The sequence below is a fragment of the Conger conger genome, chromosome 12, assembly GCF_963514075.1.
Source record: "Conger conger chromosome 12, fConCon1.1, whole genome shotgun sequence".
NCBI lineage: Eukaryota > Metazoa > Chordata > Actinopteri > Anguilliformes > Congridae > Conger > Conger conger.
In genome coordinates this window covers 35,292,175-35,317,197 of record NC_083771.1, presented here as the reverse complement: position 1 = coordinate 35,317,197, position 25,023 = coordinate 35,292,175, and the positions used below count along the sequence as shown (strand labels likewise).

General features: G+C 39.2%; 2 protein-coding genes across 2 annotated transcripts in view; one reads left to right on the top strand and one right to left on the bottom strand.

Moving 5' to 3' along the window:
* The first annotated feature begins 2,278 nt into the window (after positions 1-2,278).
* On the top strand, positions 2,279-8,897 carry stard4 (StAR related lipid transfer domain containing 4). The gene is made up of 6 exons (XM_061215636.1): positions 2,279-2,378; positions 3,073-3,183; positions 3,619-3,668; positions 3,868-3,994; positions 4,091-4,208; positions 7,067-8,897. Exons 2-6 carry the CDS (start codon positions 3,079-3,081, stop codon positions 7,288-7,290), a joined length of 624 nt encoding a protein of 207 aa, XP_061071620.1. The 5' UTR covers positions 2,279-2,378; positions 3,073-3,078; the 3' UTR covers positions 7,291-8,897.
* Positions 8,898-9,094: 197 nt separating this feature from the next.
* camk4 (calcium/calmodulin-dependent protein kinase IV) overlaps positions 9,095-25,023 on the bottom strand; it is a 54,857-nt gene continuing 38,928 nt past the window's right edge. Inside the window, exons 5-11 of the mRNA XM_061215635.1 lie at positions 24,188-24,260; positions 17,269-17,359; positions 16,550-16,624; positions 14,967-15,042; positions 12,784-12,910; positions 12,014-12,170; positions 9,095-11,217 (exon numbers count right to left, since the gene is read on the bottom strand). Coding sequence (XP_061071619.1) covers positions 11,057-11,217; positions 12,014-12,170; positions 12,784-12,910; positions 14,967-15,042; positions 16,550-16,624; positions 17,269-17,359; positions 24,188-24,260 — 760 coding nt within the window. The 3' untranslated portion in view covers positions 9,095-11,056. The remainder of the gene's footprint in view (positions 11,218-12,013; positions 12,171-12,783; positions 12,911-14,966; positions 15,043-16,549; positions 16,625-17,268; positions 17,360-24,187; positions 24,261-25,023) is intronic.

Genomic DNA, 25,023 nt, shown 5'->3' with positions numbered 1-25,023 from the left:
TTAACTCACCTCACCGTTTTTCTTGGGTCTGTATTGGTTGCTGATTTTAAGGTGAAAACAAAAACCTGCACCTGGTCCTGTGGCTCTCTGGGATCAGGGTTTCCAACCCTTAGCCTATACATGAAGAAAACAAGATTTAAAGTTGCTATTTTAACATTTTTTTTGAAAATAAGTGTAACTTTATCAACTGACCAATCAATTACTTCTTGTTCCTAGAAAAAATAATGCTTTTTTTTTAAAATAATAAAGAATGAAAATAGGTACACTTCAAAACATGATTCTGCTCCTTTAATCACCATATAAAACATGCTGAAGCATTTCCCATTGAGTGCTTCAGTTGCAGAAAGCTCTTATAATTGCAAGCCAGCTGGTGGCTTATTGTAATAGTGCCACCCTGTGGACAATATCAACTAATAGTTTTAAATCCCCATGAATAAAACATTACTTTTATAGCAGGAATGTAGCCCTGCAAATGTTCTGCTAAGATTGTAAACATGTACGTTTTAGCATTCTTTCAGAGTATGATCTATTTAAGGAGTAAATGTAAAGGAGGGTGGCTCAGTGGTGCATTGAGCAGTACTGTTGGGGTGGCCTGTAGCATAGTGGTTAAGGTAAATGACTGGGACATGCAAGGTCGGTGGTTCTAATCCCGGTGTAGCCACAATAAGATAAGGTAAATGACTGGGACACACAACGTCGGTGGTAGTAATTCCGGTGTAACCACAATAAGATCTGCACAGCCACTGGGCCCTTGAGCAAGGCCCCTAACAATGCATTGCTCCAGGGGAAGATTGTCTCCTGCTTAGTCTAATCAACTGTACATTGCTCTGGATAAGAGCATCTGCCAAATGCCAATAATGTCATCTAGTGTAACATTGCCTCATAACAAGAAGGAAATTAGTTTATTTGTATCATTATATTATACTCATTTTGAAAAATCACACATTTTAGTTACAAAACATTCCTCATCAGGCCTGCTAGTAGACACTAAATGAAATGCTGTTCTGAGGCTATTTAAAACATTATTTCATAAAAAAGAAAACAGAGATGTGCCAGAGAAACATTTTGAGTAGAGTTCTGGAACATTGTTTTTTATGGACAGACCAAAATAAACCCTTAGCAAAGCAATGGAAAGACAAAACCGTGGAGAAAGGAAGGAACAGCCTATGATCCAAAGCTTAACAGCCTGAAATAGGGAGGAGGTATACAGTGACATTTGTTGGGCATGTATGGCTGCTTCAGGAACAGGCTCGCTCATCTTTATTGATGGTGCAACAGGATAGCAGGCAGTATTTGGATGAATTTGGAAGTGTACATGAATTGGCAATAACTAATGAGGCAATAACATGAATTCATTGATGTACAAATAGGCCTACGTTAATTAAGCATTAAATTCACTACTAACTAATGCATTAGTTAGCCTACATTCATATTTTACATAAGAAAACCATACGGTAAACCTATGAATAGTTAACCATTCAATCATTAAATAACTATTAACATATTTATTTTTTTCATTCCAATATGAATTGCCGTTAACTAATGTAGTTACTAACGCAAATTAATAATGTACAACTACATAAACGAACCTGTAAACATTAACTTATCAGTAGTTAGTTTAAAATTGCATTAGTTAATGTCACTTCATGTAACCTTATTCGTGTTGCCGTACAAAGATATTCTATGATTTTCATCCTGCAGCAAGACATTGAGCCCTGAACACTGCCTAAGCAAACAAAACGTTCGTTGTTGGGAACGCTCCAGCCGTCAAAGCTGAAATCTAAATCAGAACAGCATGCGCAGAACAAATTTAAGCGATCATTTGCACAATCGATTTCGTTATCATTTACCAATCCGTTAGCGTACTTCTAAGGTCACGATAATGCTATTAGTTCTATAACGTTCTGAAAGAAAAAAAACCATTTATAATAATAATAATAATAATAATAATAATAATAATAATAATAACTTATTATAAAACATTTTTTATGAACGTTGGCTATGACAAACAGTTCTAACCTTCTGATGTTGTAATTTCCTTTATTTCCTCAGTTTTCCAAAACAAAGGAACATCCGATGGCGTTAAAGCCAATGGGCACCTATGTTGTTTGCATTGGCGAATGAAAAACGTTTTCATCCCAAAAGTGTTAACGCCCTCTCTATAGATTTACCAATCCGTTGCAGGTAAAATACAAATCTGGAGAAACTGAGTACAGGCTCGTAACCAAGAGAAAAAACCTTTTTATCTTATTGGTCTTTTGTTTTGTCAATTTCATCGTGTGTCGCTCACGCGGTATCCGCCTACTTTTACAGTTACAGTGTCGACTTGAGAGTCGAACTAATTGAACGAGAAGGGAATACATTTGGAGATTTGAAAGGTATGGAAAACAAATGTATGATGTCTTTAAAAAGAGCATGGTGGATATTGTGTTATTTTTTCCGTGGCAGGGAGCGGTCTGATAATATGTAAAAACAGAGATCTCGTCTGAATAGATTTTTTAAATTTTTATTTATTTATATAAATATAGGCCACTACATTTTTTACCAGTTAATTGTAGTACGCAATATTCACATTCATAGAAATGGTATACATTTACATTTACATATGCATTTGCATTCATATAAATTAATAGCTAAAATTGAAGCCTGATTAGATCATTATACTCATTAACTGTATTTTATATTATTTTGTATTTTATAGACTGCTGATTAACTGTATGTAGCAATAGCCTAGGCTACCGTACCCTACTGTATCTTCCCGGATTCGATCATAAAGCAGGATTAAGACTAAGAATAAAAAAATACCAACGTGGTTCCGAATTAGAAGTTCCTAGTAATATTTGATTTTGCCAGCTATGTGCGTCTTTTGTTGCATACATAGGCTACATATAGCTAGCTAGATCATAGGCTACACAATAGCAAATATTCTAAGCAATTGAAATGTAATATAAGAAATAGAAGATTTCCACCAAAATGGTTTCAAGCAAAAACGTATGATAAAATAAAAGATAAATAAAAATGCTGGTGGTTCAAACAGAATTTGTTTTTGCTTTTTTGTTGCTGTTGGGCCAGGGCCGAATGGGAAGCCTACCAGATACCAGTGTCCTGACCGGACAGTTGGAGAACACCCTAATATCTTACCATAGCATTGGAGATTGCAAGTGGAGGGTGGCAAAAAAATCGGTGGGTTAAATGTGTTTTCTTCAGTGGAATTTACCAAGCAAATAATCCAAAAGATTTGTTATTATGTGCATTATATTTAATTTCATTATTTTAGTCATTCTTTTACAAAGTTAAATATGTACGTGTTTGGCATTTGACATCAGAAACAGTGGGATATACATGTCACTTGGTTTACATACAAATTAAAGCAAAAACATGCTTTTCCCAAAACAAGCACCAATCCGATTTAGTACCATACAGTAAAGCACAACTTGCTCTTTGCACTTTGTCTTTTACTCTCCCATATCTCTTCAGTCATTTATGATATTGTGTTATTGAAAGCCACAGTAATTATGATGGTTTCTAGCAATACTATATGCACCCAGAGAGTATAAAAATATCTCTCAATTTTCATGATTGCATTCATATTTGACATATTTTTTCACCATTTTACAGAAAGATGTAACAGTATGGAGAAAGCCATCAGAGGAATTCAATGGATTTCTGTAAGCATCTTCAATTATATTCTCTCATACCATTACATTTGACTGATGCCTTTATCCATTCCACTTTCCTGTGTCATTAAATTAATAGGCTATCAGTTTTTTATTTATTAACTGAACTTTGGGCATACTGTACAATTATCATCAAAATAGTGTTGTGTTTCATTTTATTCAGAATGGAATTTATTTTGGATTTTAATAGGTATAAAACCCAAGGTATTGTAAAGGGCACTCCAAAAAGAATTGTTGATTATATTCGGCCTGGACCATTTCGATTGGACTGGGATAGTTTGATGACTTCAATGGACATTGTAAAAACATTTGATAAGGTAAGTTTTCATCTCTTTACTTACATCATTTTCGTAGCATGTAAAATAAAAGTCAATAGCATTTACTGTATGTACAATTTTTATTGTTTTCTACAGCGGGAGTGTTGTGTGATGCGATATACAACAGCCGGACAGCTATGGAACATCATCGCTCCCAGAGAGTTCATTGACTTTTCTTACACTACAGACTACCAAGATGGCCTTCTGTCCTGTGGTTAGTGTACCTGCCAATATTCAACATCTAACAGGAGTCATGAGTCAGTCATTTTAATATGAATCATTGAAGTGAAAGTTTTTTCTTGCACTTTTGTGCAGGGTGGTGGCAGTGGAACCTTAGCATATTTGATGACATTTCATTATTTGAATCATTCATTTTTGATTTTGGTAAAAATTCACATGAGATTACCTTAATTGTTATTGAGTGTCACAACACTCACAACATTCAATCCAATACACATATATATACTTTTTAAAGTGGGGTGCCATGTTTTGGTTCACCACTTGCATAACAAAAGGACTTACTCAGGTCTTCCATCAACTTCTAAATAGAAAACATTCAGCAATGCTTGTATAGGGCCAGTTCTATTTTCATTCTTCCAGACCACCAGAGGCAGTCTAAAGTACTGGATATATTCCACCTTGTATACCAACAAAGTCATGTGTGACATGGAGTGACCTGGGCTATGTCATGTGCCCCACAAAAGCCCAGGTTGCCCCGCCTTTTGCTCTTTTTTTTCATTACTCGTGCAACGTCATGCAATTGCGTTATTAAACACAATATAGTAATATACAATATAAAAATTATATTTGCTGTAATTTAAGATGAGAAAAACGTGGTGGTCGATGGTGACTGAATTGTAGGTGAACGTTTAACCTATAGAAAAGGATGCATCTTTGGATTCAATTAATTTACCTATCTTTTATGACTGGTCACTCTTCAACTCTTTGCGAATTCACGTTGGCCACTACACATAACGGTGACAGCATTAGCTAACCAACTGAACTGTTAGAAATCCAGCTGACTTCCCCTCAGAGCATCCATAGTGTGGTAGTTGAGAAGAATCTCTTTCAGTAACAATAACGGCTAATGTTACTTTGCAATACAAACAAAGACTTGTGCAAAGCGTCAAAGTAGACACGTTAACCAAGACATTGTTTGAATAATCAACACAATAATTATACTGAGCATATTTACCTGCTCACTAAAGTTACATTATTAACTTGCACTGGGTAATGTTAATTTCCAACCAGGAATTGGATTCTCACTAAAAGACCGGAATCATTCAAATTGTACATATAATAAGCATTGTATAGCTTAGCTATGATATTAAGAATGGCCAATTAAATAAATTAAGCTTTGAAAGTTAGGAATACTGTCTTACCCCTTTAGTCTTGCTGTTATTGGTCTGCATTGCGGCTGTTTGAGAGAGCAGTTCGTCTTTAATTAAGAGTGCTTTCTCTCCATCTGACCGAATTTCTGACACCCTGCCTGGCTCTGGAGTGCTTTCGCTCTGCCAGCCTGCATTTGGATGGCACTACTCGATTATTGCCATTAGCTGTAATCAGCTGCGGTTTTGCTTTCTCAGCTTAAAGTGCTCTTAACTATGGTTAACCCTTTGCAAACCACAAGCGACAAGCAAGTGTCCCTTTCTTCAGGAAAACCTGTCTGTGTTTCAGGAAAACCTGTCTGTGGTTCAGGAGTGCTTTGCTCTGCCAGCCTGCGTTTGTATTGCCCTACTTGCTAACTACAAGTCTCCAAGTGGTTTGGTGCTATAAGCCAGGGTTTCCAAAACTGGGGGTCGGGACAGCATGTTGGGTTGCTCGATTTCAGGATGGGGTCACCTGAAAATCTTGTAAAAGATCAAATGTAATTTTTGTCTCTTTAAAATATGTGAATATAGGCCACTACATATTTAACATTACAACAACTCAACTATAATAAAGCAATAAGGCTGGAGAGATTGTGCTCTATTTCCAGTATAGTCGTGGCTAAAGGGTGTCGTTAGGCACAAAATGTGTGTGGGTGGGATGTTAGGGTCATGTCAGTTTGTAAACATTAATTTGGGGTCACATCAGAAAAATGTTTGGGAACCCCTATAGCCTGCTCGCCACCCAGGAGTGCTTCTAACCTGCCGGCCTGCATTTGTATGTTGCTACTTGCTAACTACAATTCCTTGAGACACCGTCTCCAGTATCATGTTCTCAGTCTCAGTGTTTTACGCTATATCTGTTTGCTGCCAACATTCGTATTGTGCTACTTGCTACTTGTTACTATAGTGCTCTTGCTCCTCACATTGAATACAGCAAGCTTTCTCCAGGCTGTTTCAGAAGGGGAATGATCTACATGTCACACGTGACTTTGTTACATGCATTATACTGTAGCACACAGCCATTTCATCACAGACATTTCATGAAATACAGTATTTTTTATAGTTATAGGTTTACCAAAAATGACTAGATCTTACACTCTGGTCAGTAATACAGTGTCGCCCCATTCATCTGGTAGTAATCCAGGAGTGGTATTTCACAACAAACTTTTCCTATCACAGTGGTATGTCAGGAACGCAGATTCTTCTTGTACAAATATGAAGAATGTGCCTCTTCCTCACCAGAAACTCAGAACAGCTTAGTCCAGGCACTGCCCATTTTCCGTCTGAACAACCACAACTCCCCTGCCTCTGCTATCAATATTATTGCTATTGCTCTATAAAAATAGGTTGTTCAGTCAACTCTACACTTTTTGATTATGAAAGGGCCTTGTGATATTGTACTTTTCTATTCCTGACACTCGTGTTCTCCACTTATCTGTATGCTTCTCTGGATAAGAGCATCTGCAAAGTAGCTACTATAACTTTATGTAGAGATACAAACTCATTGAGCTACAATTACATTTCATGCTCACCTTGGTTCGTCAAACAGTTGAGCCTCCATACAAAAAAAACACGATATTCCAAAATCCTATCAAAAGGAGGATTCTGTTAATTCTTCACTCAGAGGCTCCCATATGGTAGGAAGAGGTGTGATGTCAGCTGTGGTCACACAGTTTCTTAGCGCTCCTTTGTTTCTGGGCAGGCATCAGTGTGGAACATGGCGAACAACAGCAGAGCTTCGTCAGGGGCTTCAATCACCCGTGTGGCTGGTTCTGCGTGCCTGACGACACAAGCCCGGGCCAGAGTCTGCTGACGGGCTACATCCAGACTGATCTGCGAGGGATGCTCCCCAAGTCTGCAGTGGACACTGCCATGGCCAGCACCCTGGTCAACTTCTTCACAGACCTGCGACAGGCACTGATGTGATCCCCGAGCCCCCACCATTCCTTCAGTTACCATCACAGCTGTAGCAATATTTAACTCAGGGTTGTTTTGAACAAACATAGACAGTTACCTTTCCTTAACAGTAGTCCATTTCTTTATGGATGTGTGCATCCTGTTGCACTGTTGAATGTTAACGGTTAGCTCAGTGCAATGTATCATTATTATTATGAATCATAATAATAATAATAACAACAATAATAATAATATCATCATCAGCATCACCATAATTAATGCTTTTCTTTATTTGATTGCCAGGTGCTCTGCTCAAAGGGCACCTTACAAAGCATGGCATTTTTGAGACAAAATTACATTAAAAATGTATACTACAAAGAATTATGCCAAAAAATATAAACTGATGGAATACCATGTGATTACTATTTTAAGAAATATCACAGAAATGAAAACTGTAGTTAAGACCTAGTATGCAATCAGATTTTCTTGATAGAAAATAAAGTTTCTGACAATGATATTGGAAAGATAGTGTATGCACTAGCCTATCCAATGATTTATTCAAATTCATTGATGCTAATTTGAGGGTCACTGTGTAAGGAGTTCTGCGTTTTAGTTTTTTAGCTTTAACGTGAATATTGTATAGGATATTTTCTTTCAGTATTATATATAATTGCATATATCATTTTGAAACTTACCTCCATAGATTATATTTATTGAACGCATGATTTTAAATGTTTTAATCATTATATGTTGTGATAAACCCATACAGCCAGCATGAATGTAACAGGGAATGTAACCAAAGTGTAGAGTCAAAAAACAATGTGTGCCGATGTCATACCTATAGTAAGCTGCTGTTTCAGTGCACTTCTTAGCTATAAATGTGACCATGAATCTATAGTACTGTATGTAATCCAGTAGGAACAGTCAGAAGACCTGCAAGGATGCTTGTCCTAAATTTCCACGAAATCAACCTGTCTAAAATTCAGTTTATTCAGAATTATTGAGGATATAGTCAAATAAGTGCTATGCAAATCAAGCTAATCAAAAATGAAACTCCTCGTTTAAATGTAGAAGCAGACATATTCTGGGATAGCATTTGCCCTCTATGACAATGAGTTTAGTAAGCTTACTACTACAACTATGACTACTACTATTCCTACTAGGTTAGTTTATTCTTTTGGCATTTAAGCTTATCCACTTACCAAGCTGTCATTGCATGATGTTGTAGAGCATAGTATAAGAAGGTCAGGTCAGCATTTCAAACTTGAACAAGATCCTCTTTTAAGCAGGATGACAGGAGCCTGTAAATCACTTTTATGTACTTCTTGAACAATATTTATTATTTAGTTAATCGATGAATAAAAAAATCACTTAATTCTGCCAAATTTCATTAAAAATGACTAATACAATTTGTGAAGAAAGGTGCATTTCTTAATGCTATAAGCATATTTTCTATTTTGACTTGAATACATTAATGTCTTTTGTTCCAGTGGTCCAAACTGTAGTCTTTATGTAAAGGGTTCTGTACAGTATATTAAAATTTAAAAGGGAAAAATGTTTATTATATTTTCCTCTGTGTTTTTTGTTTTGATGTATTTGAAACATTCCTATTAAATGCATTTTCTTTGGGTCGGCCAGTATCATTGCAGTGGTAATTTATTCACAGTCTATAGTCTTCCTCTGGAGGCCATGTTTACACCCGATCTGCTGCATGTCACACCACTGTTACTATTGGCTGTTAAGTGCACCAAAATAGTGTAGTTCCCGTTCTAGTTTTGAAGAAACAGAAACACCAGCAACAGTTACACAACACAATAACAATTATTTTCCATAGTTCATGCCAAAAACTTTTGTTTTATGTTTATTTACTGATTTATTTTTTAGTTATTTAATACAGACCAAACCAATCCTAATAATTACCATTTCAGAAGCATTTGTGTTTTTACACTCATTCTCAAATGTTCCCTTGAATACAGAAGCATACTGATATACAAACTGATATGCAAAAGGGAAATCCAGCCATTTTAAACCAGGTTATAACAAAAAGGACATTAAATCTTTAAAACTATTTTCAGGTGATATACATTTGTGTACATCCCATCGACAAACACTGTGATATATTCATGATTCTCGTTAAAGTGGGCATGATCTGGCCAAATCTAAGCCTCTACACGTAGATCCATCTGCATGACCCCTGTAAAATTTTGCTCAACAACTAGAGGGTATACATTTATAAGCCAACAGAAATTATTACATTTTTCAATATTGTACTGTCTGATGTCAAACCAGTTTTAAAGTGTCAGGATGTCCCTTTTAAAAATACAAAATTGACCCTATAATATATTATATGGCCTACAGGTGGCCGCCAACACTGTAGAGTGCTTAACAAAGACTTTCTCATACAAGTACATCCATAAAATATAGTGCATTATTGAAAGACTACTGCAGCAGTTGAACATTCCCACATGCAAAACAGCCATCTTGCCTTCTCTTCCTTTACCCCCTTTAACTAACCACTAACAGAGGGTGGAAATGGGACCTAAAAAACACCTGTTCCACAGCATTCCCTGATGCTAGAATTAAAAACAAACAAACATGCTGATGAGTACATTGCTCAGGTCGAAAAACTTCAATGTCTTTTTTCTTTTACAAATACGCTATAAACATACATTTCTTTTTCCGTAAGCTGCCTGTTATGATACTGTAGATTCAGCCCAATAGCCAATAATAAATATTAATAAACTAAATATTTTCACATGTTAACAAACTCTATGTATAGTCATATTAATATATGGGTAGGGGTACATTTCCATCAAACCAACTTTAAAAAAAAAGCAGGACAGTCCTTAAGAGCAAATGTATTTGGCACTAATGCTGATTATTCGGCTGACATATTTATCTGTTCCCCTACTACTGCAGGCTTTCCAGTAGAAACTGGGGATCAATACTTTTAAATTGTAAACTGGATATTGTGGTATACAAAAGTAAACTCGTTTATGCCAAAGCAAAACTCGCAGATAGTTTACTGAACGTTGATGATGTTCTATACTGTACATGGATGGCTCCTCATACTTGTGCAAAGCATGTGTATTCTACATGCTTTTATAATTTAATAATGAACAAGATATGAAACACCTGTCTCTCATAAAGTGTATAAACCAGTGAATAAGATACAATAAGGCATTCTCTTTACAAGATCTGGTAAAGTTACAATTTATGGCCATTTTGGAAATTGTCTTCCATCTGTTACTCTAATGGAATGTACTTTGCATATAAATCTAAATAAGTTCTGTAAACATTTAAAGTATCTTGTTTCTACTAAAGCAAAATGTTATGGTATTCATAATGAACAGCTTCTGTCCTAGAATGCTTGGTAGTACGTAAGAAGCTATGGTGTCTAATTTGCAAAATAAAAATAAAAATGTAACCTACTGTAAACTCTACTAAAATGCAATCATCACAAAAAGCTGAAAGAAGAGACAAGGATTACTCAGTGAAGCTCCTCGCTGCAGCCTAGGAAACGGGCTTTGTCAGGCAGATTTTCAGCTTTCCGCAGTTTCAAATACTTGTTGGCATGTAATGATACTGCGCCATGTCAAGTTGCGGAGAGTGTCTCGTGCGGGTAGCATTTCATAATCGATAAACAGTCACATGCAATAAAATCTGTGAGAGGTCATCACTGCTCCCAGTCCATGAGATTTGACATAGTCATCTTTGCGCCAGTAGAGTCCACCGTTTTTCGCTATCCCATGGGAAGAGGGTGCCTCCAGTGCAAGGAGCCTGGCCTTGGAGAAGCCTAGGAGTTCTCCTCCTGCGTCTGCTGCTGGTCTCCCTGCGGCTGGCTCTCAGACGCCCCCTCCTGGATGGGAGAGTGGCTACAGCTGTTCTTGCTGCTGTCACTGCTGCCGTGACTGCCAGCGCTGCCCAGCCTGGTGGAGGCCACCACAGCCTTTACCGCTGCCTGCCAAAAGCAGACAAAACATTTACAAAACATTTTATTTTCTCACGTTTCTACTTTTACTTAAAGGTATGTTACACACACACCCTTTCTCATGAACTTTGCAGTGTATCATAAGAACTATCCCGACAAATCATTTCAATTCTGAAAGCAATCCTTGAGATTTCTGAGACATTGGGACGACATTGGTTAAGAGCTGTCGTCTGGCAGTCGGGGGGTTGCCGGTTCGATCCCCGTAGGTGTGTTGAAGTGTCCCTGAGCAAGACACCTAACCCTCAATTGCTCCTGATGAGCTGGTTGGTGCCATGTATGGCAGCCAATCACCGTTGGTGTGTGTCAGTGTGTGTGTGTGTGTATGGGTGTGTGTGTGAATGGGTGAATGAGAAGCGTAAATTGTACAGTGCTTTGTATAAAGGCGCTATATAAATGCAGACATTTACCATTTAAATAATGCATAGAATAATGCATAAAACAAAATATACAATCCTAGACAAAAAATCTCTTCTGAATATTTGTTTTAAAAAATCATCTTTAATCCAAACAAAACTGAAATCCCCCACCCCGTGACGTTCAAAGGAGTATTACCAAACAGAACATATTTATTTTATTAATCCCCTTCAAAAACATGCATTGTAATTCAACACTGTAAGCAATCAGGCATCAAATCTATCTTAGGATCAAATCTACACGGGTACAGTAACAACAAAAAGCAAGAATGTTAATGTAGTGCGTAAAGCCCTCTTAAGAGAACTGGTGTTTCATATTCACAAAGCAGCCAAGCTTATGAGACTAGACCTGCCTTGAGCTTGCGTCGAGCATTGAACTCCTGGAGCTTCTTCTGAGCTGTGTCCATATGGACAAAATTAACTGCCTTCCCAGTCACCCAGGGGTGCTCCAGTGCCTGCAAGGTTGTCAGACGCTTCTTTGGGTCCTGAACAATCAGCTTCTTCACCTTCAAAGGGCACAAATAATACAATGCAATCCCCTGTCAAAATGTGTGGAAAAGCCTGTGTAGCTTGGGGATATTTGATACAATGTCTGTCGCAGCCAATTTCTGGCATTTGAAGAAAATGCATTCCATAAATCATAGGTAAATTCAAATAAATTGTTTAAATTGAAAACAAAGAGATTCAATAGTTCAATAAAACATTAAGTCATACAGGAATAACATGGTCATTGGGGTTAACCTCATTTGTAATTCAAAGCCTTCTCCTGACTCCAGCTGTACATTTTGAATTTACAATACTACTACAGCAACATGCAAACCTACAGGGAATGGAAAAGTAGTAATCGCTAGGGGATTTAATATAGGAACAGAGCTTAAAGCTTCCTTATGACAGTCTTCCATTTTTATGACAAATTAAAACAATTAATATTATATATCAGCATATAACATGCTGTATGTTCACTCAGCTTAGTATTCAACTCTGACTGAGAGTAAATACTCAAAGTATCTGCTCACTGATAAACTATATTGTACTATTAATTCACAGTTTTAAATTATTTAAAATGTTATTGTGATTTGTGACAATGTAATAGCCAAGCCACACCTGCCAGGTACTCACCAGATCCTTGGCATTAAGAGATACATCGTCCCACCAGGGGGAGACAAACTCGTATTCACAATTCAGAATCCTCTTGAACATGTACTGGTCTCCCCTGTCATCAAAGAAGGGCTCAAAGCCGCACAATCTGTTAGGGTACGAGCACATGACAGGATAAGAATGTGGTAGTTCAACCACACGGCTGTAGCAGTAACACAAACTGAAATCCACCCTGCTGGGCATGCATGTGTGTCATACAGCAGGTGTCCTCCTGAGTTGTTGACATGAGCAGTGAGTTGAAGCTCTGATTTCCTGTCAAGCTTGGCAGTGTACTCTCATTGATTAGCCATCTGTAATACTACAGACTTTGCACTGCAGGTCACCTCCCAGACTTGGATACATGCAGCAAATACACCAATGCGATTTTTATTTTCCGCTGCTGTGCGGCTGAATAAAATGAACACACACTGTGCTGCTATGCGTGTGCGCGAAAGGCACTCGCACATGAGCCTAATGTTAGCACACAAAATCAAGCCTGTGACTTTCATCCGTCGCTGAATTTGGCAGGGGCTGTCCAAGGATGTTCACACTTCACTGAGCTTCAGAGGTGCACTGAGTTACCGCAGGATTGTATGGCAAGGCTAATGATGAAGGCCATGATGCGGGCACCTGAGCAGAGCCAACATGGAGCCCAGGGGGCACTCTGTGGTAGGAGAGAGCACATTCCACCCTGCTATGCGTGAAACCGATCCAATGCACTCCCACACAGGTGTAAGGAGAAGGGGGCGGCACTCAACTGGAAACAAAGAACTCACGCAATGAAATAAAATATATTTAAATTAGACAAAACTGCTCTGTGGACAGAGCAAGAACACATTGGCCTGGATTCACTTAAGAATCGTCCCTAAGGCTGACACAGAGATGAATGTAGGTGCCAATGTTTTCCCTGACAAAAACAGGAGGTAGCCTTCACAATCTCACCAAACAGTGCAGTTGTGAGAGCTGGCAAATAAAAGTAGCACCCTCAAAAATTCTCCAACACGTCAAACTAGAAATAGAAGCTGACTGACCTCACTGATAAACGGAAAGCCCTTGCATGTGGAAACATAGTCCATGCTGTACACACAGCTGCCACATTTCCATTTACAGCATTTGGCAGACGTTCTCATCCAGAGCGACTTAGGCAAGAGGCTAGTGTCGATTCATCAGCCTCACAACCTCCCGCCCTACTCTGAGGTTCCTATGAGGGCCTGAGCTCTCCACCAAGGCATTAAGACGGTCTCACTGCCAAGGACACCTGGAGGCTACTCTCCTTCATGTGCTGGCTTCAGTTTCATGGCAGCTGTAATTGGCTATCAGCTTTCCCAGTGAAGCGGCTCATTCCTTATCCCCCACGCTCTCCCCGACATGGACGTCATGACTGACACAAACTGTCCTTGCTATGGAGGCGGAGAGAGAGAGAAAATATTGTGCTTTGCATACAGTCTGTGACTTCTGCGTCATGTCCCCACCGCTATTCATGAAACAGGTAAGAGAGACCCAGGATCTTTTCCCAGCAGACAGATGCACATTGATCAGCTGCTGTCAACAGTGCAGAACACTACTACAAATTGTGCACAGTCGGCTTTTGAAAGCAGTGGCTTTTGAAGGCAGTGAAGTTTTCAGTGTTCATCCACTCAAGCACCAGAGGTACAAGCAAAATAGGGTGGGGGGTTAGAAATTCCAAATCGAGCCAACAAACTTCATAAACTGCAGACCAGAGATTGTTAAGGTGGGGGAGGGTGAAGGATGATTCTGGAGCCGGCAGCATCCACCGTCGTTCAGGTGCTGCATTTCGTGGGTGGAGTGGGGTTCAAACCCATAACACACATCCTGTTCCTGGTTCATTTAACTACGTATACTGTACATAAAATAAAGGCAATTGTCTTCCATACAATTTCACTCAGACATTTATTTGTTGTTTGTTTGAAGCTCCTCGACCAGAAACCAGAAAGAGTTAACGGAACTTGTTAAATGTACTGCAGCCACAGCAGGGATATGGACATGCTCCTCAGCCATCACGTGGGCTGCTCCCACAAGCTGTCTCACTGAAGAAATCTCCATTAACTGCCACATACCGCAGTTTACTGACGAGTGACAGCAAATTTATACAATCTGACGGGGACCACAGGCACACATTTTTTTAGGGAACAGACGTAACTTACAAGATGTACGTAATGACTCCCACAGACCACATGTCCACTTCAGGCCCATAAGCACATCCCCGCAAAATCTCTGGAGCTGCAACGGAAGGAGGAAAGGATAGAGAGAGAGATTAAAATTCACAATAAAATAGGCATTTACCTTTTAAGCAAGCCAGGTTCTCACTTATTCTTTAAATGTATTTATGATTTTATTTTTTAAAGCATATTAGACTATTTGAGGCCTAAAACATTGTATGGTATTGACAATTATTATGTTTTTAAAGTAGCAACTGTGTGGTTTATTTGAATTGGCATTTAGTTTGACTTTTTGGACATATTGTTTTGTTTTGTAGGTGGAATGACCCACCCCAAACAAGACAGGGAGTCAACAATGTCTTTTTTTCCAGCCTTCCAAATTTTATATGATTATACAATATGAATATATGCTAGTAAAGATAATAATGTGATCACTTTACCATAACTTAGAAAGGTGCTTAACAATATGTAAATTGAAAGGAAATATTAATACTGGTAATAAGTTGCAGTAAGCAACGTGGAATACTTTATCAGGAAAGCAAAAAAAGAAAAAAAAGACTGATACAAGAATGCTTGTAACATCTGCTCTAACCTATATACTAACTGCAGTATGAACTACAGTGCTTGGCAACCAATCAGGAAATTGTGGATACTTTCTGCAAAATGCAGCTTTTTACAATAAAATTGCCATCCAGAAAGGAATGGAAAACAATCATAAATCGAACCTCAAGTAAGATTTTCTCTCAAGGCATGGCAGCACACACTGCTTTGGTGAGCGCTACAGCACCATACGTGGGCTCAGTAAAACGTCAGCAGTTCACAGGTCAGCGGTGTTGCTATGGATTCAAGATTCTCTCAACCAGCCAAACAGCTTACTGGCATTGTTCAAGTATATTAATATTACTGCATGCTATTTTTTTTAAATCAGGATGACAAATTAAACACTTACTCCTATACTGTACAGTCATATCATATCATGTCATATTATATAATCTTATATTTCTTTCACAGAGGGAGAGTATATATCTTATTATTCATAAAGTTTTTAGAAATGGTATAGTGACAATATAAGAGAGAGAGAGAGAGAGAGAGAGTGTGAGATAGGCAGAGAGAGAGAAAGAAGCAGAGAGAGAGAAAGAGTGTGAGAGAGAGAAACTGCGAAAAAGCATAAAAAAGTTAAATAAATGTGCAAAATGACTGGTGACTGATGAGCCACTTTTGCAACTGAACTACCTAAGGCACTAGATGTTTTCAAAATTCCATAAACCTGATCACCCCAATGTGGCTTTCCAAACCTCTAGACATTGTGTTGACTGTTCACTCTTATTTTAGATCTTATTTTGAAAACCGTATTTTGGACTTCATTGAACATCATTGACTGTTCAAGTATTCAAACAAGCCTGTGTTTGTGGATTATCATTACTCACCCTCCTTATACTCAGGACAATGCAGGTTTACTGAAGGATTACCGAAATGTCATGTAATTAATCCACTACACCACAGAGATATTGGGTTCAGAGAAAATTAAACATCTGTTGATAAGATACAAGTGGAAATAGTCAACTCACCACAGTACCCTGGAGTCCCACACACTGTCTTCATCGTGACCTGATCATCCACAATTTTTGACAGCCCAAAATCAGCTTAAATAGAAAAAGAAATCATTGCTATAAGATAAACATGAATTGTCCCTTTCCAATGCATAATTACGCTTGAATACAAGCTGATAGTAACATAGATAATATAACCTATGGAACAATTTTGAGCATCCCAACATAAACCAACTGATTTGTCATTATGTCATCTGTACATGAGACTAATTTAATGGAATGGAGTTTAAAAGAAGCAGATACAGCAGGCTAGTCATCTGTGAGGACAGATGAAAGTGAATGACAGCCAAAGCCTGAAGCCATTAATGATCCCTAAGGGGGAGTCTTCAAAGAGGTTAATCAATGATTGTACACATTTCTGAGAATTTATCTGGTGTCACTCACCCATGCTGCCAATTAGAGGCACAGACATTCCACCTGCTCTTGATTATGGAATGTCCTTTTTCTCTCCCCCCCCCCTTACCCGCACCCCCTACATCGAGGCTCATGTGCTCCAAAAATGGCATATTTCAATCAATAGAATTTCTTAAGCATTATACACAGTAAATGCAACTAATACATGTCCTGTGAATCTGCGTTGGCAAAGTCACCTGACCCAAATCTGGAAAGAATGTCTTAACAGGAGGATGATAAAGTATGGTTCTGTCTATCAAACACCGTCTGAGCGTGAGACCCACCGATTTTGAGAGGGGCGTCGGGCGCGGGCGTGGCGTACAGGAGATTCTCTGGCTTCAGGTCGCGGTGCACCACACCATGTTCATGCAGGTACTGCGCAGCACAGAGAGGAGAGAGAAATCAGCGTCCAGCCACTTCCCAGCTACATCAATGATGTCAAGCCTCCAGCTCAGACAAACAAATTATGCCACAATGCTGAATTACAGCCATCATTTTTATCAGCGCTTAGGGGGTAAATACAAGGTATTACACGTTTTCCCACAGACAGGAGATGGATAGATCGCTGGCCAGAGGGTTTCCACTTTGTACTTCTCACAAATACTCAATTCAATCTCCTAGACATTTTATTGCATACATTCAACTCCCTTCCCCTAAATCTGAGAAATTGAAGCTCATGAAATCAACTATATTCTAATACTCTGTGACAACGGAGTTAAGTAAAGTGTACAGGATTGAAGGCAATTAATTATATTATCAGCTTCATTTCATTATCAGCTTCATGTGAGAAACCCCTCTAAACCAATATCCCCCACTTAGCACATCAGTGCACCAGATGTGACATTCCAATTACTATTCTAAAATGAAAAAAAGGGTCTGTCTATTATTAAAAGATCACACTGCTCCTCACCATCTTGTTAATGCCTTGCCAATATGGGCTCGGGGCACCTCCAACAACCTTTAATTACCTGTAGGAACATGCGGCCACTTCCCCTTTCTGTACATCAAGGGCACGCTGGCATGGCGCACACTCTACTTCCTGTTGATCGCTGCACTGCTCACTACTCAAAGGGCAGCAATCTGAACATCTTTCTGCTGTCATTTCCAATGCTCTCCAGACCAGGCTTTGAAGAACCTCCTCGTGTGCACGCAACCCACGTCTGACCTCAAACTGCATTTTTCATAACAGTCGCTGAGAGGCATGGCAGAACAGGTCCAGCCACGCAGGGCTCATTTTTCCTTGCTTTTTCAAAGGTAACAAACTAAAGGCTAAGAATATGTCTAATATATTTGTTGTCTTTTCAATTGTCTTACTAGGTAATAGTATACTGCATGTACTGCCAGGTATAACTGGTCAAGAGTCTAATATTAGCAGCAGTTTTCCAGACATTTTGAGTGACTTCATGTATGCAGCTCACAAGATACTCCAAATCATATCAGAGAGCTCAGAATTGTGACAATCATGGAAAACATACAATACAAATATGTATAACCCCCAGTCTAACACTTTCTGTCAACAACAAATAAACAGAGGCCAATTCAGTCATTTCTACTCTCAGACAGAAAAGCACAATTATAATTCCTGCTTGATGAATGCAAAATCTCTGCAGTATGTCAAGAATAACAATCTTATTATGCAAACTACAGTGCAGCAGCTGTTGCAAACTTGCAAGTCATCCAAACCACCATCAAACATGAGAGAATCTTCTCTAGCGCTGGATGACAATTATTTGAAACATATGGAAAACTTCCAGGATATCACCCATTAGGAGGATATACCTGTCCACCGCTGTACTTCCTGACAGTCCCACAACACCGCACCACTATCATTTTGAAACAACATCACAGTGTTGTGATTTACGTTCTAACTTATCCAGGTGCTGCCTCCAGCTGATGGCATCTCGTGACAGAGACGATATCTTCAGGGAGAAGTAGAATTTTGGTTTCAATAGTGGATGGATGTGTTTGAGTGCTGGAGGGAGAGTCTTGCAACGGTAACTAATTCAACAACGCCTGCTGGGAGAGCAGTGGAAATTTCCCCGGTGTAAATAAATGAATCACCATGACCAAGCTGGCAAAGTTTTTTAAAAGAACAAAGCGTTTACAAAGAGTTACAAAGAGTTAAAATACACATGCAAGTGCACACGTCACATACAGTTCATAACCAAAATGTAACATGCTCCAAAAATGATAGAAATAGCCATTTAACCATTTCCTGTTGCCCTTTCAGAAATTATACAGCTCACAGGTCTTTGACACGGGGACCTAAACCTGAGGGATGAATGAGTTTTCTGTATTAGAAAATCAAACTTTTCGGCAGGCCACATTTATGTCATCTGATTGACAGCAACTGATTTAAGCTCAACCATCATTCCTCACTATGACTTTACCGCTGAATGTGTTTAGAACATAAATCTCAGAAAGCACACAGGAGACCATTTCCATAATTCAATCATAGCCCATGAGGTCATATTTAATCCAGTAAATAGAAACCTCATCAGCACTTGCTGGCTGCAGGCCGGGCTGATTTGTGTGTGCAGACATCCTATTGCTGCATGGAGAGCAATGGACCTCAGACACTAAGAAAAAAAAGGAAATTTAAATTGAATGGACAGTGGCCCTGGCATACAGAAGACTTCCTCATCAGACATGGTAATGAAAAAATATCCAGAGCGAGCAACAGCTTCAGATTCAAGTTATCATTTGGCAAGTTCAGGCATGTTTACCGCAACTATATAGTCCAGAAGGCTTGTGGCAGCAAGAACCTGATGTCATTCTCTGCTCCAAAAACCAGGGAGAAAGCAGAATTATTACTGCATATTTATTGTGAAAAAGACTGCATGCAGCGCAAACAGGTGTGGATACAAAGGATAGAGCAAGAGATACCATATAGACAGTGAGCAGGGAGAGGCTATCTTTAATTCTGAAGGGGGTGTTACATAGTCCCTGATGAGTATCTTATTGACCAATCAGTTCGACCTTCCATCAGGCCTAATCAGGGCCTGTGTACCACGTCCAAAACAGCCTTTCACCATATCTTTCATTCTCAGTGAAATATCTGCGCACTGGAGAGATTTGTACAAGGGAGATTCATTCTTATAAATGCCTAACAGGTTTATGAGTCCAGCCAAATGGGGGCCATTCGTTTCAAGGATTTAATTACTTCTACATTTAATGTACAAAAAACAAGCCTGTAGTAAACCAACCATTCTAACTGACAGGAAAAAAACAGACATGAAACCTTTCCAATTTATTTAAAAGGTTCTTCTGCCACAGTATTTTCTTGACAAAAAAAATGTGAGCCTGTTTTAAGGCACCATGTTCCCTTCACAATTATTGCATGGCTTTGTAATATTTTAGTGATGTCAGAGGGGAATACTTCCAGTTCTGAGAGACTCCGAGGAGCTGACACAGATAAGGTGTCCTATCTCTTCAGATGAGTACAGAACTACAATTCCCATGAGCCCCCTCTGAAGTTTCTCACTGCTGCCAAAGACCACAGGGAAAGATTCATTTCTGTGAAATAACCCAGTTTCACTTACCTAGTTTGTGTTTAATAAACACTTCAGCACTACAAGTGGACACCAACAGTGTCCTCTATTCTCCAAAGGAGTTAAGCCACCTTTCATGGAATTTTCCATATTGGCTCAATAAAAAAAAAAACAACATTTGTTTTCTCCCAATTTGGTGGCCTCAATAAATATATTAGGATACAAGATGCTATTATTGTGATTATTACATTTTTTAATGATCTTCTCCATCTGTTGTTTTCTGAGGACAGTCCAAGGAGAGGAAGGTTGAAAGGGAGAGGTAAGGGGAGGGTGACAGTTTGGGGGACTTGCAAGCTGGATAAAAAGTGTTGTACAATTTAGTTAGCAGAATACCCTAGTTTACACTTCAAAAGAAGCATAATATGATTTTGTTTCCATGTGTCCTTTTGGAGACCCGAAAAATGATTGATTTTGTCATCAATTTTGTGCACCAGGTACAGCCGCAATAATCTGTATCCACCCAAAAAATACATATATTTTCATTGAGAAAAACGTACTTTCACACTCTCACTTCTGTAATTTTGTTTTAGCAATATTTTGAGTAATTCTGTCCATTGGAAAATAAACCCCAAAGGGTTACCTTCCAGAAGAGATCAGGAGATTTTGCCTGTAGTCAAAAGGGATTCAAGAATAGTAAGCATTTTATTTTGGGTATGTCATTTTCAAGCTTGTGTTAAGAAAGGCGTGAATACATTCTACCAAATGCATTTGAAAGCTGGGAATGGTATTTAGCATACAGTAAAAGCATAGCCTTTGCCTCCCTTGCTCTTGCTGGGGTGAACTGCTTTCTTAAGAGCTGTTTAGAACAAGCGGCTGCTGCAAAGATTACTCTCATAAAGCGGTATTGATTTCCCTTGTATCAGCGCCACGCTCAATAAAGACAACCCAAATGGCAGAGTGTTAGGTGACCACGCAGGTCTGCAGAGATGAGAAAAAATCCAGATGGCCTGTGCCGTACCAGCCCCGGCTGCCAAATCTGCAGTTGTGAGAGTTGCCATGCCTCCAGATCTCTCTATTTAAAAACATGGCAACAAGGCTATTTCAACAGCACCAGCGGCTTAAGAGTATAGTACATTCCAGTAATGCGTTCGCAAAAATCATTGGGTTTTGTTTCCTATACAGCCCTTGGGAAACCCATGGACTGTGATTTTGAACAGGACAGTACTTTGTGCGCTCATTTCTTGACTAAGAATTCCCCTTCTGTCATCCTAGTGCATCTCTTTGGCAGCAGCCATCTCAGCGTGGTGATCACGAGCAGGAGGAGCTTTATTAGCAAGCCAGTGTGTGAATTATGATGCCTGAGACCCAAGCCTGTGGAGAGGTTGAGAAATAGAAGGCAGCAGCAGATGTTTCTACCCTTCATATGGCTGAGGTGTAGGGGTGGAGGGGGGTGTAGGTGCTGATCGATGACGCAGAATCACTCTTTTGTTCCCTTCTCACAAGCAAGAGCCGCAATTTCTTTTTTTTGTGCCCCCTAGCTGGTTAACACCTATCAACACTGCCACGCCCTAGGAGACAAAGGACATGCCATTTCTCAATTGGCACGAGATGGATCGGCCAGAAAGTCACCAAAAATAAGTTAAGGCAATGATGCGCAATAGAGGAAAAATAAATTGTGGCCATCTCCTTCAGTTTTTTATCCAAAATATAAACAAGGGCAAATGAAAGGAAAACTGACACACTGTTGAGGGCTGTGAAGTGACATTACAATAGGAGAGCCTCATTGCCCTGAGCCAGGCATCCCAGGCCACACGTGCAGCTATCTCAGCCTCTTCCCCCCTCCTCTTGCTTATAACTGCAAAGCCTTCTTGCCTCTAAAAATAGTATGCTGATATTGGTGGCAGAAGTGCTGAAAAGCAAAACCAAACTCCACATCACTTGCTGTGCCCTCAGTATCAAACGGTGAATGTCACAGTGACAGCGGTGAGTGTGACTGAATTTTTTCATAAAACACCTCTCAACTCAAGGCACGTTTAGAACAAAAATGTACTGGGGCTGGTTGAACCAGCTGGACATAAAAATGGTGGTCTTAACTGTTAAGTTGGTCGCAGCTAGGTCCAGCGTTGTGTTCAATATTTACGCTTTTTGCACCATCTAGAAATACGAGTAGGCGCAGTAGCGTCCAGCCTAGACAATGCACGCTCACATTCATACATTATGTCATGCAAATGTTGCTAAGCAGCGTGTGTTGCTTGGCTACAATAATGTTACTTCTACTGTTTTATTTGTTGACATTAATCGTGTCCCATAAAGTATTCTGAAAAAATATACGATAACATTTTAGTGCTGCTATATGTCCAGGACGGCGCTATCTGGGGGTAAATCACAGAGCAGGACTAACTGAGATTGCCGGATAAGTTCACAGAGTAAAATCCATAACCCTACCAAAAGTGGAAGAGGAAGTGAAACCGTACTCCATGCTGGAGGACAGGCAAAACTACAAAAATGGCGTCACTGTCTTTTGCATTTAACTTGAGATACATTGTCACTGTGCCAAACTATTTGAATGGTTTTAATAATTTGACAGTATATATAATTAGAGCATAGACGATTGATTATCTTGAATTTATTTTAGTGTCTATCATCATGATGTAGAAGTATCATAAAAATGGTGAAGTATTACAAACGGACAGCGTCATTACCCACCCTGTTCATGCGAAAAGCCTTTCTCAGCACATTGACCTCTTTAAAGGTAATTCATATTGCCAGCCTGAACGAATGCACTGTTAATATTTGATAGGACACTATATATAGGTTTTCATGGACTATTTCAGACTAAATGATGCATCAATCATTGGCAGTAAAATAAACCATCACACTATTCCAATGTTTTCAGACAAGGACAGCAAGACTTTAGAGTTTAGGGAGTAACACATTTCATATGTCAATAAACTGATAAAGCAAGAATGTATCAGCAGTCCTGCAAGTCTGATGAAATATGCATACATTAATTCAAATGAGTAGCCTCTATTAGACTCACAATACCCAGCACCGTTTCTCTCCCACACCCTCTGTGATCCACTTATAAGGCTAACACTGGAGGTTTCCAATGAAGGAGCTGTTATCTGAGGTAGGCTGTCTAAATGGTCCCCATTGACCTGAATTCCACTCTGTCAATCTCCATCAATGTCAGGAAAGGTTGTCTTACAATGTCAACTCTTTCTGACCCATTATTTCCATTTCTGTTCCATTCTGCACATAATTCAACCGCTTCCCACCAGAGGTATGATTCCAGGGGCAGGTGTACATTCTGGATGAGCTATAATTAGGTTCCGGTCACTAGTAGTCTAATGTACAATTATTGTTACCATAATGGCTTGATATCTGCGATTATCTGTCCAAAAGTAAAATGTTACAAAAAAATGAATGTGTACTATCAAGAGAAAGAAATAAGAGTCCCTAATCCACTTCCACCAATACCTACATTACCATCTTGATCCTCTTTTGACCTCAATCAACAACAGGTTCTGCTTGGGAGAAAGTGCACAGAAGGCAGCTGTGCTAGTCGTCAGATCTACCTGATCAGATGACATTTTACCACAGCAGTGCACAGAGCACAGCTGCACTGAAATGAATACACAACGAGCATTGACAAGTGTATGGAATAACCAGCACCTTTCAGCACTAAAGAATAAGAGAAATATTGACTCACCGCCACTGCTTCCAGTATTTGTTTGACAGCGTCTGCAGCGTCACGTTCACTGTAGTAGCCCTTCTCCACAATCCTGAATGACAACAATAAATCATGGGCGGCAAATTAATTTAGTCTTACAACAAAATATAGAGTTATTGGTAAGTGAATATAACAACCAGTTTGTCAAGTTTTTCAAATACAGTACAATGTGTAAATAATTAAACATTCAGAAAATCTAGAAACCAAAAAATGAATTCAACTATTTATTTTGAAGACTTCCACATCCATGCGACACATTTTCTCTAACTGAGCACAAAAGGAGGCACATGGAATGTACGGAGCTAGCCAAGTCATTATGTAGGCTTCTCAGACCTCTGCATTGTATTTGAAACAACAAATGTGCACACCTGCAAATTCAAACAACCTGGGCTCAGCCTGGGCGTGCTGCGAGCTGGCCTGCTGTTGATTTAGTATTTTCAGCCTGATCCAGATGCCTCTGGTAATTTCAGGACACCCTGATCGCAGAAGTGGGGGGAGAGCCACTGCTCAGGGTGTGTCAGTAAAGTGCGAACAGCTCGTTGCCATTTAACAGTAGGTAATTAACAGTTTTTGTGGAGTTTATGCTGTTCAGTCTTTGATATAAATCCCTCAAACAGCAAAATGCATCAGCTACATTGTATTTATCGTTCACTGTTCACCTATTCAAACTAAAACAAGTCCATGATAAAAGTTTTGGCAATGTTTTATTGAAATTCTGATAACACTGATAATATAATCAGTATAATCTAGTCCATTTTCCACCTGCCCCATGCACCTTTATCAGTACACCCCTCATGTCTGCTTAATAAGAATGT